The 13746-nt window shown below is 39.3% G+C and overlaps 1 protein-coding gene across 1 annotated transcript in view; it reads right to left on the bottom strand.

Annotated features, from left to right (window-relative positions):
* Positions 1 to 13746, bottom strand: part of epha10 (EPH receptor A10) — a gene marked incomplete at both ends in the record, with an annotated part of 224510 nt that overhangs the window by 37418 nt on the left and 173346 nt on the right. The window contains 3 exons of the mRNA XM_083899397.1: positions 5791 to 5899; positions 7704 to 8010; positions 12549 to 12673. Of these exons, the coding sequence (XP_083755523.1) occupies positions 5791 to 5899; positions 7704 to 8010; positions 12549 to 12673 (541 nt within the window). The remainder of the gene's footprint in view (positions 1 to 5790; positions 5900 to 7703; positions 8011 to 12548; positions 12674 to 13746) is intronic.

Genomic DNA, 13746 nt, shown 5'->3' with positions numbered 1-13746 from the left:
ACATTTGCAAGTCTTGGTTTCATCATTTAGGACACTGACAGGAAATTAATCAGCTGATATCTATCTATAAAGCAAGTTGTGTCTGTCTGTCTGTATGTCTGTCTGTGACGGGCATAACTCACTGACCGTTAGTCAGATCAACCTAAGATTTTGGATATGGGTTAATCATGGCCCAATGGTGTGCAGCCTTGATTTTCACATTTTTGAGTAATTTTGATTTTCGCTTATTTATCATGCTGCACTTTCGCTGATTGTCAGAGTCAACAACTGATAGGCAGCGGCTCATCATCAGAAGCAGCGGGCTTCGCTGTCTGGGTGGTGGGAGTGAAGAGGCTGTCCTCACGGTGGGTGAGACATTTTCACATGGTTCAACGCAGAACATGGTGTTATACTGAAACTACGAAGTCGGTGTCCATTCATCAATACGCGAGCACATATTTATTTTGCATTCATATGCTACTATTTTGCGGCTAACTTGGCGAACCTTCATTTTCAAAATATAGCTGCATTTTGTGACTCAAGAATAAAATTAATAATCAATATTTTAAAAGACTGCTCATTCTGTGACTTAATTAAAATGATAAAGAAAATTACATTTAAGATTTAATTTTCTAAACATTTAATTTTCAACTTCTAGACTGCTTATTCTGTGCCTTAATTAAAAGACAAAGCAAACAGAGAAATGCTTTTTCGTTTTCATGTTCGCCGCAAAAAGTGTCTCACAATTCAAAATGAGTTCGCAATACGGAGGAGCGTATATAGTTATATAGTGGTTAGAGAGGCGGCTGCTGGAGGGAAAGGAGTAGTGGCTCAGCCGGTGATCAGACAGCTGGACAGATCAGGTAATCAGTCAGCTATATAAGCATGTTTGTAACCTGGTTCTGGGCTCTTGCAGTAGGCTGGTTTCTACGCTGTAGTAAGCAATCCAACGTGCTGACTTTCTCAGTTGTGTCAAAGTATTTGCCAGAGTGTTGGCATAAAAGGCGCACTCGAAATGTTGGAGCGGCTGGCGTTTGTAACTGTTCATGAATGAAATTAACAACACAATCCAAAGTGATGTATCCCTTGCACCGAAACAGACTCCAAAGGCTTCAAAATATATTTTAAATGTATTTCAGACACAACCTGACTGTGACGTAGAGAGCAAAGTCCCGGGCTAAAATATAGCCTAACTAACTCCTGTAGCTACTGTCATTTTCCCACAGAAACACAAACCGAAATGATGCCCTCATGCAATTACTTTCTGATGAGCACGAGAAAGTATTGTTAACAACCTCCTTAGCTTGGGTTAGCTCGTTCGGCAACAACATAACAACTGCGGGACTCTGTCTGCTTTGAACACGGCACTTTATTTCATTACTGCAGGGTGATGCACAGCCTCTCTGGGTACAATGAGACTCTCTCGTAAAGGGGAGAACATAACCAAGCAACAGTATGAAGCGTGACAGTCTCTTGCTGCGGCTCTCCAACATAAACAACAACATGGCACAAACACACTTCCTGTTTCACTCACCGACGTCATAGTTGACTAGCTTAGCTTAGCCTCTAACAGTATCTGGTGAGCATGTGAAACGATCGCTTGAGCACGCGAAAGTATCTGGTGAGCACGCGAAACAATCACGTGAGCACGCGAAACAATCATGTGAGCACGCGAAAGTATCTGGTGAGCACTCGAAAGTATCTGGTGAGCACGTGAAACGTTTTTTTTTCCACTCATATTATGTGTAGACACCAGTGTGATTGCACATTTTTTAGGCTCCACTGCTACATCCACTTTTTTATATTACAGTCTTTGGTTTTAGACTTTGAAGGGACAGTGTGTAGGTCAAGGATAGGGGAAAATAAACTACACACACATGCATGCATACATACATACAACTGCTGACACACACTATACATTAAAACGTGATTAATGAAGCCAGATTTTCCAACCGAGTGTGCTGAGCAAAAACAACCCAGTGCCTGCCCCTGGTGCATGCCACAGCCCTATTGTCCCTGCCTCTGTGTGTGTGCAGTGGGACTCATTTGCAAGTGTCTGTGTGAGCAGGCAGATCGATGTAACCGAGACCCCGCAGCCGTAGCCGTGAGCTGGCTGTCTTTGCAAACACGAGGGCATAGTAATTGAGGCATCAATCCGTTCCCCTCTTTGTCTCTATGCAAAACATAAAGAGCAAGTTAATGGTCCAGCAGGGATGAACAATGAAGATCACTTGCAATGAATGCAATGATGGAAATAAAGGAAACAAAGATAAACATTATTATTCCTTACTAGACTGTGCACAAGGGGACAATGTTGCTGGCGTTCCCTCAAAGCAAGGATACATTTAAATAATGTGTTTCTTTTCTGCTGTTGCATTCACACAGTCCGTGTGCACTCTCCCCTAGATTCATTTATAGGCATTTGACTTATAGCACCAGTCTGTATGAGGCTGCTGTGAACGACTAGACCCCATGTTTACACCCAATTGGCTCCGTCGCTGTGCCGTTTGTGCGTGTATAGAATTGGTCGGATGTCCCTGCATCAAAATCCCATCTTTTCACAGGTAAACACACCTGTGGAAAAAGCATACGCTGCTTTACCCTTACGAGAGGAGGCACTGATGGAGATCTGTGTCTGTACATGTGGAGGAAAGCAAGTGAGAATGCACACAACCTGATCTATCTATGAATATTTTCCTGGATATATGTCATTTGAACGGCAGCCAAACTGAATGAAAAATCAATAAATAAATCCAAACTGTGCGACTCTGGAAATAAGTATGTGAGTGTTGGAGCTGCGTAGGAGTATGGATATGTGCTCTCGACTCGTTTGTCTACATGTGAGAATGAGTTCATTGTCTGATGTGTGTGTGTGAGTGCGTGTGTGTGAGCGTGTGTGAGGCAAGCTGGCAGAATATAAAACTGGAAAAGAGTCAAAGAGCAAAGTAGTTGGAACAGAAAGCAGAAAATGTCTTTCGCTTCTGTTCTGCTGAATAAAACATCGAAGATGCTGCCGACAAATAAACAAAACATTAAAATCTGCATTAAAACACCTGAGTAACTTTTAAATGGAATCATAAACTACAACTTCAAAATTAAGCTTTCTGACAACACAATCTGTAATAAAAAAGATATATAATTGCTATGTACATTTGAGGGGTAACTAAAATCCCTTTCTGAAGGGGGGCATGGTCTAATAGTGAGATCCCACACACGCTTCAAGCAGTGGAGAGAGGAAGGCGATGACACAACGGGTCTAATGTTTCTAAAAGGGGGGAGGAGTCCGGGACAACGAGCCTCCAAGGCTTAGAGGTGTAGTTAAGTGTCAATGGAGCATTCCCAATTTCCCAACACAAATCCTGGTTTGATGAACCAAAACAGGTGAAACATTTGGAATCTTAGTTCTGATCATTTTTTATTAATTTGTTATATTCCTTTTATGTTTATGTTGTAACTATTGAATGTTTTTTAACAATACTCATGTAGTCTGTGATGTATCTTTGGAATCTTGTTAAAATGCTATAAAAATAAATGTATCATTCTCATTATTATTTAGATAATACTTTTAGTGAAGGTTTTAGTGAAGGTAGGTCAATTCTAGCTAATTATTAGTGAAGGTTTCCAGTGGTCATAATATGATCACAGAAAACTGAGAAATATATATATTATATATATTTCTTATATATATTACATATATTTCTCCTCTTTGCTGCTGAATAAAGTTTTAATATTGTCAGCGAGAGAAGCCTCGTCTTAAAAACTGTGTATATTGGGGAAATACCTGCACGGATCTACAAATTAGCTATGAAGACTATTGGATTTGTGCTGCTGCTACTGACAGCAAAGAGTCGGACTTCATACTGTATAATTATTTAAGTTTAACATTTGCAAATTGTTGAAATTCAGTTGCTTATCCACAGTTTAAAATAATCCACTCAATGCTTTAGGGCTACTTGAAAATATTCCATCGTAAAGATAAGAGGCTTGTTTGATCTAATTCATGCAAGTATGTATTCAAGATAATGGGCCATGGTTCATCTCATGCACCTTTCTTTTTTAAATACCTTATTATGATCTGTTCCCACCACTACAAAATCAGAAGAAATTCATGGCATGAAGATAGTGAGATCACACCACTACAGGTGCAGAAAGGACAGTGTCATCAACCGTGATATGGAAGCCAATGTGTGCCATTATCCAATATTCCAAACTGCATTTTCATTTTCAACTTCAAGACTGCTTATTCTGTGCCTTAATTAAAAGACAAAGCAAACAGAGAAATTATTTTTCGTTTTCATGTTCGCTCCGCAAAAATGTCTCATAATTCAAAATTAGTTCGCAATACGGAGCGGCGCAGGATAGTGACGTCACTGGCCGCTCGCCTTCTTCCGGCTCTTCTACACACACCAACACAAACGAGTAGAGGACCATCGTGGACCGGACTTCTCGGTTAAATATTGAGATGTCAGACATTTCCCTGGTAATTGTTGGAGATTAACCCACGTTTTTAGGATTGTTAAAGTAGTTCTAACCGATCTACCGTTCAGCATTATTGTTTGGCTCGATCCTTGTGTCGGAGTTCTCAGGAGCACAGACTCTGTGTGACACAAACACACACAGCTGCAGCGTCTATGCAGCCGGTCACAATCAGCGGTGCTGTCCCTAAACACACCAGACTCCTTATTGAGATTTTAGACGTTTCCCCCGGTAATTGTTGCAAATTAACCAAAGTTTTTTGGATTGTTAAGTAGTTTTAACTGATCTACAGTTGTATGGGATGTCTCTTCCTGTGACGGCACTCTGGTCAATCAGTCACCGGGACTCTGGCGACATCACGCATAGTACCTACTCTGCACTATAGATATGTAAAGGGTAGATGTGTCGTCCATACTGTTGTTGGACACTCCGCCATAAGACTCTATAATCTATAATCTATACTTTATATATCTATGCTAAGCCCGCTTGGAAGAACAAGGGGTGTGGCCAGTGACGTCACTATCCTGCGCCGCTCCGTATTGCGAATTGATTTTGAATTATGAAACACTTTTTGCGGCGAACATGAAAAAGAAAAAGCATTTCTCTGTTTGCTTTGTCTTTTAATTAAGGCACAGAATAAGCAGTATAGAAACTGAAAATTAAAATGCAGTTTGGAATATTGATTATTAATTTTATTTTTGAGTCACAAAATGCAGCTATATTTTGAAAATGAAAAAGCATTTCTGTTAATGCATTTTAATTTGAATAATGACACACATTTGCTTCCATACCGTGAGACCGTTTGCGACCTGTTACCTTCAGTGTTCTCGAGATGCGGTTAAATAAAGAACTTCACACAAATTATAAAAGACTTTTGAACTCTTTATGTACCCAAGTGATGAAGCAAAGGGACACTGCTTTGACCTCCCTCTCATCATGTTGCTGTTTTTCAATGACCACTTCTCTATGTGAGGACTAATTAGAAAGGTAAAGACTATGAACTCGCCTCCAAAATAAGATGATCAAAGAGAGAATGACTTCATTTGCTCCTACGCTGCAGACTGCACCATTATCAATCCAACTTCCATTTTATGTTTATATTGATGGGAGGGAATGGTGATTGTCAACCATTAATTTTTGATATAGGAGCACCTCCTGTCACTGCAGTCTTGATTATAATGGGGCACACATATGTGACGAAAAGTCATAGTCAAGTTGGCCTTTTTTCCACATGTGCATTCATGTAATGCAAACGGTATTAAAATGTGAGGAACGACAGAAGGAGCAACTTAATTAAATGAAATCAAATACTGTGATTACTGTGTTCATATCTACCTCCTCCAGATGAGCAGTCCGACTCCCATGGAGAGCAGCATGATCAGGGCAGCCACAGATATGACAACGATGATCACCACTGGGTTCTGCTCACTGGACGCCAGAGCCACTGTTGATGATAAATACAATCTTACACCAAACATGCTCATTGTCACACAGGAGACAGTCACTCATTGAAATTATTTTTTTATTTTATCTTTATACATATAGTATTGTATTGTACACAGAAAATATGGATAATGTGTGTGCAGTTTAAAATAACAAATATTTCAGAAACTGGTTAAAGCCAGGTTAAAGTGTCAAGTATTTTTTTGTGTGATCTACCCTTACACAGCACAAATCTAATTAATGTTACTGGTAAAACCTGTTTGTCCTACACTTTCACGTTGACAAATATCTGCTGTGAAAATCATCTATTATTAGTTCTACAATATTCATCACTCGCTCATACATTGCACGTAGCATATTCAATTATAAAAGATCAAGAGTGGACAGAAACAGGAGCAAATAAGGTGTTTGGTTAGAGCTCTTTTTATGAATCCACAATCTCTCCATTATTAATGGACCCTTGATCCATAGTTATTAGACTGGAATATGTCTGTAATGCCCTGCTTCACTCAAGTGACTGAAAGAAACACCTTGTATTTCTAGAAATTACAGTGCACTTTGTTGTTTTTGTTGTTGTAAAAGTGATGATAGCAATAAACCAGAACCACAGTTACTGACAAAACAATCTTGTTTTTTGGGGCCAATTCAGTTGCTGCTGGGAAGCTTTCAAATGCATTCCATTATCTTCCATGGAAGCCAGGTGAGGCATTTGTGCTGAACTTGTTATATTTTGAGCTTTTGTTAAAAAACATTAAGAATTTTTTATCACCTGCTGTTCTCCAAGGAAAATAAAGCTCAAATTATGATAGGACACAGCAGAAAATGTCAGAAAACTACAGTGGGCCTCACATTCCTAAAAGGATATTGCTCTACTTCATAAACACCTGCTCTGGCTGCTGAAGAAAGATGGTGGTACAAACTGGAGGCTTCCATAAAGCAAATCTTAAGTACATATATTCTAAAGCAACAAAAACATTAAAAGGATCATTCACGTACAAACACATTAATGGATGTTATTTTAAATATGAGATCACTTAAATATACATTAATATTATTAACAAACAGTAAAGTATTTTCCAAATGTGGTGTAGACAACTACACGTGATAAATATGTAATTTGACAGATAATGATGAGGTGAAGCAGTTCATGATAATGTAGTGTAAATATTGTTTATAATCAAGCATTATGTCATAATCTACTTGACACTTGAACTAGCCTGAAGCAAATGTATAAAACTGCATATATATCTCCAGAAAGGTTACTGTGTAGCAATGCCCTCTCACTCCAAAGTGAGGCAAATATATGTGCAACCCAAAATATTCTCTGTTGTAAGTGGCCTTTTGCCAAATATGGAGGAGAATGGTTTTTCAGGTCATGTGGGGGCAGCTCTCAGTTGGTTTAAACTCTATAAATAATGTCAAGTAACTCTGCTACACAAAGAATATATGAGCCAGATAAATGGTTAAATAAGTATATGGTTCAAAACTAAGAAGTACAAGGCGTAAAAACACCCAAAGACACAGAGTTATGAAACCCTCAGCTGGCTCCAGGAACACCATACCAAGTTGCACAAAAGAAGAGGCATTTCACAGCTTACTGGTAAAATCTCCAATCTTCACACATAATTTCAGACACAGTGAAATCTGCTTCTCCGTCTCCAGCCTGTCTTTCACACACTAGCGGCACACCTCATTGTGGGAGCTGGCAAGGTGCCGACACAATCCCAATCCGCCTGGCAGCGCCAAGACGATGGAGAGTGAGGGGGTGAATGGGGGAGGGGGGGCGTAAAAAAAGGGCTACTTACGCTCGCCAAGTGTCTGCAACTCCAGGGGAGCACTGTACGCCCCGTAGTCGATAGGCAGCGGAGATGAGGACGATGATGATGATGAGGAGGGTGAGGAAGGATTAGAAGAGGAGGAGGAAGAAGAGGAGGAGGAGGAGGAAGAGGAGGACAAAGACGATGATGAGGAGAGTGAGGAGGACAGGGACGAGGAGGCCGGTGTGGACAGAGGGCGTATGAGGAAGACATATGTGGTGCCAGGTTTGAGGTTGTTGACACTGATGCGAGTGGCGGCTGTCTTCACAGTAGAATAACTCTGATCCTTTTGTTCCTGCACAGACAGACAAACAGAGAGCAACATGAGACAAGAGAGGAAAAAAAAAAAACAGACGAAGCAGACAGAAACAGACAAGTGGGTGGAATCCATTTGTGAGATGCCTTGTTCGTTCCCAAGGCACAGTTTGTTGTGCTTTAGGAGGTGAGAGACAAAGTCTGTAACCAAATCAAAGGCTTGATTTATTGTGAGGAAGGCTTTCATAGAGTCACGCTCCCTTTTAAAGATCAAAAATTTCAAAGACTAGACAAATTGAGGACTTATTACCCCTGCTTTCAATAAATAAGTGTCACTCTGGTTTGAAAAAAGGACAAAAAATGACTCAGACAGTAAAAGCAGTCTATTGAATAGAAATGTAGTGCAGAGGGAATACACTGCAGCTTCAGGTTTCCAGGTGGTAAAGAACAAGTCAACTTGGTAAAAAACAAGAAAGGTTCAGTTCCAGGTCTACATGCTGATGTGTCCCTGTGCAACACACTTAAGGATCAACGTGGGGGATCCTTACAGCTGTGCTGGCAGCGTGTCAATGGGAATGAAAGACGTGTGATAGAAAGATGTGCTGTATGAATGGGTGAATGGGTGAAGGGCAGAAACTGTTATGTGTGGCTGTGAGTGGCCATCAAGACTAGAAAATGCTATAGAAATACAGACATTTTCCAAATTTCAATGAAATAGCCATTTAGCGTTAGCTCGTTTTCAGTCTTCAAAAAGGTCTATTTCATACACTTGACAAAATATTGAGACCTTTTTCACAATAAAGAAAAAATGGCTGCAGATAACGGTGATCAAGGTATCAGTCACTGCATCCTCAATCAGTCACACTCAGACTCACATACCACATCTGCCTTTATTATTATCTCAATTCTGTTTTATTACTTTTAAGTCTGTTTTAATACTAATCTATCTATCTATCTATCTATCTATCTATCTATCTATCTATCTATCTATCTATCTATCTATCTATCTATCTATCTATCTATCTATCTATCTATCTATGAAATAGGAAGGAGTAGCCTATAGCATAATAAGTTTCAATGAACTGAACAGGATATGTCCATAATGTCAAGAAAGGCAGCAGGATGTCTTTAAAATGAAGTCTGTAAGTTAACAAGATGTAGGATTAGATACCAGTGAAACAAATACCTCAGCCTACTGTTTATTATGATCTAAGACTGTGGGGCATTAAAAAAAAATAAAAAAAAATTTAATTTCAGTGTGCCACCCTTCCACGGTCTGTGCCCCTAGCTTGCCCCCCCAAGAAAAAAAATTCTAGACACGCCCTTGGGTATTCTCAACCCCGATCCTAAGGACCCACTGTCCTGCTTGTTTTAAAAGTTTCTGAAACATGCAGGACAGTGGGTACTCATGCCCAGGGTTGAGAAATCCTGCACTAGTGTTCAACTGAAAAAAGTGGTTCACACTGAATACGAATTGGTGGAATGCAGTGGTCTGACTTGTATACTCATTGTAGTATAGATGTAGCTGTTGCCATCACACACATGGACATGCGTTGGCTCTCTGTGGACTCTCTGGCAGAGAGAATGACCTAGGCCTAAAGTAAGTAGAAAACCAAGGTAGTAATGGCAGATGCTGTATGAACAATACCATGACTCCAGCTATCAGAGCTGAACAGAGGACAGAGGGGAGACAAAGTGATTGGTGTGGTAGGACGCCCTGCTCTTATGTCAGGTTTGTTTAGGTTTATGAATACACTGTGTAGTAATCATTAGGCATTACTGCTGTGAGTCACTGTTATCATAATGACCCTTATCAAACACGTTTAAATGTCCCATATGTTCAAGTGTTATCCAATGATTTTTAAAAGCTCAGCGTTCTGTACAGTGTCTTGATATAAAAGCAAAAGCTCACACAGTCTAAGCAGTGCCATATTTTATACTTTTATAGACCATGCAAGAATAGCTGTAGCTGTATTACCTTTTCATGTCATGGCCTCTCAACAGCTTTTTCATCTTGTTCTCAGTTATTCACTGTCTGGCCCTTATACCATCTCCATTCATCAACCTCCCTCATGCTGTTCTCCTCCACCACTGCTCACAAAGCAACTTCATTCACTTATTTCTATCACTGTGCTCTTACAAGCATCTTCACTCTCAGCTATCCCTAATAATCTCGCTAACCTTTGCCTCTCCATTTTTAACACACCGGCATCTCCTCCTTTCAAAAATGTACCTACAGTTATCTTTCCTCAACTTTTTTCATCAGCTATCTTTTATTTGTTTAAAGGAGTGAGAGTAGAGCAGTAGGAAGCAGAGTTTGTTAGGTTTAACAGAGAAGAGAATCAGGTGTGAAAGTGGGAGTGGGATGTGATACTAAAAAAAATGTATGTAGATGTGGAGGAGTGAGCATGACATCTGTGGTTTATGTGCATGACAGATTTATGGTGAAGATGTGGACTATGCTTAGTGATCTTGATGAGGTTGATGAAACGAGACTGGCTGTCCGTAAAAGCAAAAGGGAAACAAGGCAGTGATATGGCATTGAGGCTGAACTTCAAAAGACTAGATGATGTTTTTTTTATTTTTTTATACCACCTCAGGAGGCAGCAGTTCGCGGCAAGGCAATAATTTAATCATATGAAAACACTACGGCTAATTTGCTCTAAAACATTGGTTCTCAAAGTGCGGCCCGGGGGCCAATGGCGGCCCGCTGAAACATTGCTGCCGGCCCGCAATGAATTACAGTTAATAGTTTTAATCCAGGAGGTACTAAATTTGTTAAATGTTTATTGGACATTACTGGATACAGACCAACAAGTGTAAACAAAAATACTGGGTATTTACCTGGTTTCTATATGGTGAATTTTAGTGTATTATTGGGTTATAAGCTGGTAATAAGCAAATAGCTAAAGCCCCAAATTACTAGCTATTTACCCAGTAAATATATGGTAACAGAAATGTGTTACTTGGTATTAACCTGTAATTAGAAGGTAAGCACAATGGCCAAAATACTGGGTAATTACCCAGTAAATTATAAAGCGTTATTATATTAAGGCTTGAATTACATTATATTTACACTTATTACTTAACACTAAACTGTAGAACTGCAATCTGGTCATTAAAATTTTTACAAATGGGATTTCTTTCTGTTTTTTTCCTTTGGCGGCCCTCAGTCCAATTTTGGGTTCCTAAATTGGCCCTCAGGTATCAAAACTTTGAGAACCCCTGTTCTAAAGTCACAACCAATAGAATATGATTAAATGCTTTAAAACAGCAGACCTTTTTTCAGCATCACACTATGTTCTATGTATTATGTTCTCTTTGAGGTTAATGAATGACAATATTGAGTCAAACCACAAAAACTGATGACCTGTGAGTCATGAGATAACATAAATAAAAACACTTTTTAAATTTGGAGCATGACCCACATAAACTTTCTTTAACATGGCAAAACAGGGCGTGAGGTTTGGCGGAGGTATGTGAGCCCTCCAGGTGCATCTCTAGTTCTAGTTCCGTATGAAGATGAAGCTTTATGTGTTGTGAACAGAGTAAAGGTTCCAGCTGGCCGTCCTTTATGATTAATGCTCTTACACAATTTACTTTAAAATAAATATATAACATAAATTAAGGAAACAAAATGCAACTTTTGCCCTTAAATTAACAGCTTCAAAATAATGCATTACACCAGTGACTTGTAATAAGGAGAATAAAGCCCATCTCTACCCTACAAAACGAAGACAGATTTTCAAGAATGTGAAACAGTAATCTTGAATTATTTCATCCACTCTCGTATATACGTATATATATAAATTAGGGGTGTCAAAAGATTACATATTTTAATTAGATTAATCACAGGGTAGCTGTGGATTAATCACGATTAATTACCATTTGTAAATGTGCCAGAAAAATTCTAATTTTCTCTTCCTATTGTTGTAGGAACGGATGTATGTGAAAATATAAATGTAAAGAACAATACAATACTGTAAATAACTTTTTAAAAAACCTATACAAGCTTAGTAAAAAATAAACATTACATTGTAAAGAACCCACATTATAAGACAATATAAATATATAGAAAAAATAAAATTCTGTAAATAACTTTAAAAGAAACTTTTAAAAAAGTAAACATTGCACTGTAAATAACTCACATTATAAACAAAATATAAAGTATAGAAGTTAAATAGTTTTCTTGGGGGTACTAAACCCACAGCAGGAAATTCCTCATTAGCACCTTTGAAGCACTGCTTGCAAATGCAATTATCAAATTTCCAGAAACATCACATGCTGCAATTTAATGGCTGTATAGTTAACTTTTCTATGTAAATTGTATATAATACATGCATATTGGATACAATTGAATATAAATATCTTAAACTTGCATAAGAATATAGAGTCATAAAAAGACCAGTGTGTAGAATTAAGGCCCACTTTACATTATGCTACAATCATGTTGCTCTTTACTATACGAGTCTGAATTTGCTAGAGTGTCAACAAGTCAAACAAAAGTTGCACAGTGTTAATGTGTACTGTTTATGGTGACGACAGCCCAGAGAAGCGATGATGTAACAGTGGATTTACCTTCTCATAGTATTTGACCTCATATTCGGTGCGACTGCTGTTTGGGTAGGAGGGCTCCCTCCACACCAGCATTATGCTCTTTTGCTCGATCTTCAATGCTCGCAGCTCACCGATCAGAGACTGTGCTACAGAGGAAAAGAAGAGAGAGAGAGAGGAAGAAGACAGATGAGTTTGTGGATTCAACTCTCATCCAATATACATACAATAGCTTCAGGCGAGCTTCATTTTCTCAAGGACATCAGAGGCAGTCAGAAATCTCCCACATTTCCAGTTCTTACACAGAATTTAACTGTGCAGGCAAAGGTGAAAGGAGGAATATGGTGAATCTTAATAGAGGAGGGATTTTGGCTGAAAAGAGGTAATGACAAAAATGTAAATACAGCAAATCCTAGATCTGATGTGAAGAAAATACAGATGAGAGAGACACAGAAGAGAGGACAAGAGCAGCTTTGGTAGGATTGAGGTAATGGATGAATTATTGAAGCTGAGATGTGTCTGACATTCAAATTCCTTATTGTTGGATAAACTCTGTGTTCCTTTGTCTGAGTTATTGCTGGGTGGTTCATACCAACAACTGGTATTTATTTTTTTATAATATACATTTTCCACACAACGCATGACCAGTAAATTAAAAACTGAATATATTGCAGCAAAACACTACTCCTAGTGGAACCCTTTTCACTGCTGCATCCCCCAAATGCATGCTAAGGGTTTAGCTCAGAGAGGCGCACGCATTATTTAATTTTCATATTAATATGATAAAAGTATGACCAATTAAATTATTTGGACCGAATAAAATAAATGGCCGAGGTTCCTGTCTGTCATCTGTCGCGCGCCTCGCCGATCGCTGTCACAGCTTGCGAGTCGCGCGCCTCTCTGACAGAGCAATGTTGCCAACATGGCGACTTTGTCGCTAAATCTGATGACTTTCTGTGGTGTTTGGAGACTCTCATGTGAAAGCACGTTTCACTCTGCCAACAACTGTTGCAGTTGCTGTGCTCAACAAGCAGCGTGTGTTGCCAGGATCCCCTCCCAAAGCACAGTAGCCTCCGCAGTCCCAGCCTACAGTCAGTGCAGAGAGGAGGACCTCAGCAGAGGAGAACCTCAGCACTCCGCATCCAGGCTTCTAATGAATCACACATATGCGTGGCTGCCGCCGTTCCTGACCTGGAGGGTGGGACTTTGAGGGAGGCGGAGT

Source organism: Microchirus variegatus, assembly GCF_963457635.1.
Source record: "Microchirus variegatus genome assembly, chromosome: 13".
NCBI lineage: Eukaryota > Metazoa > Chordata > Actinopteri > Pleuronectiformes > Soleidae > Microchirus > Microchirus variegatus.
The sequence above is the reverse complement of the archived record's forward strand: the minus strand, read 5'-3'. Positions and strand labels throughout refer to the sequence as shown.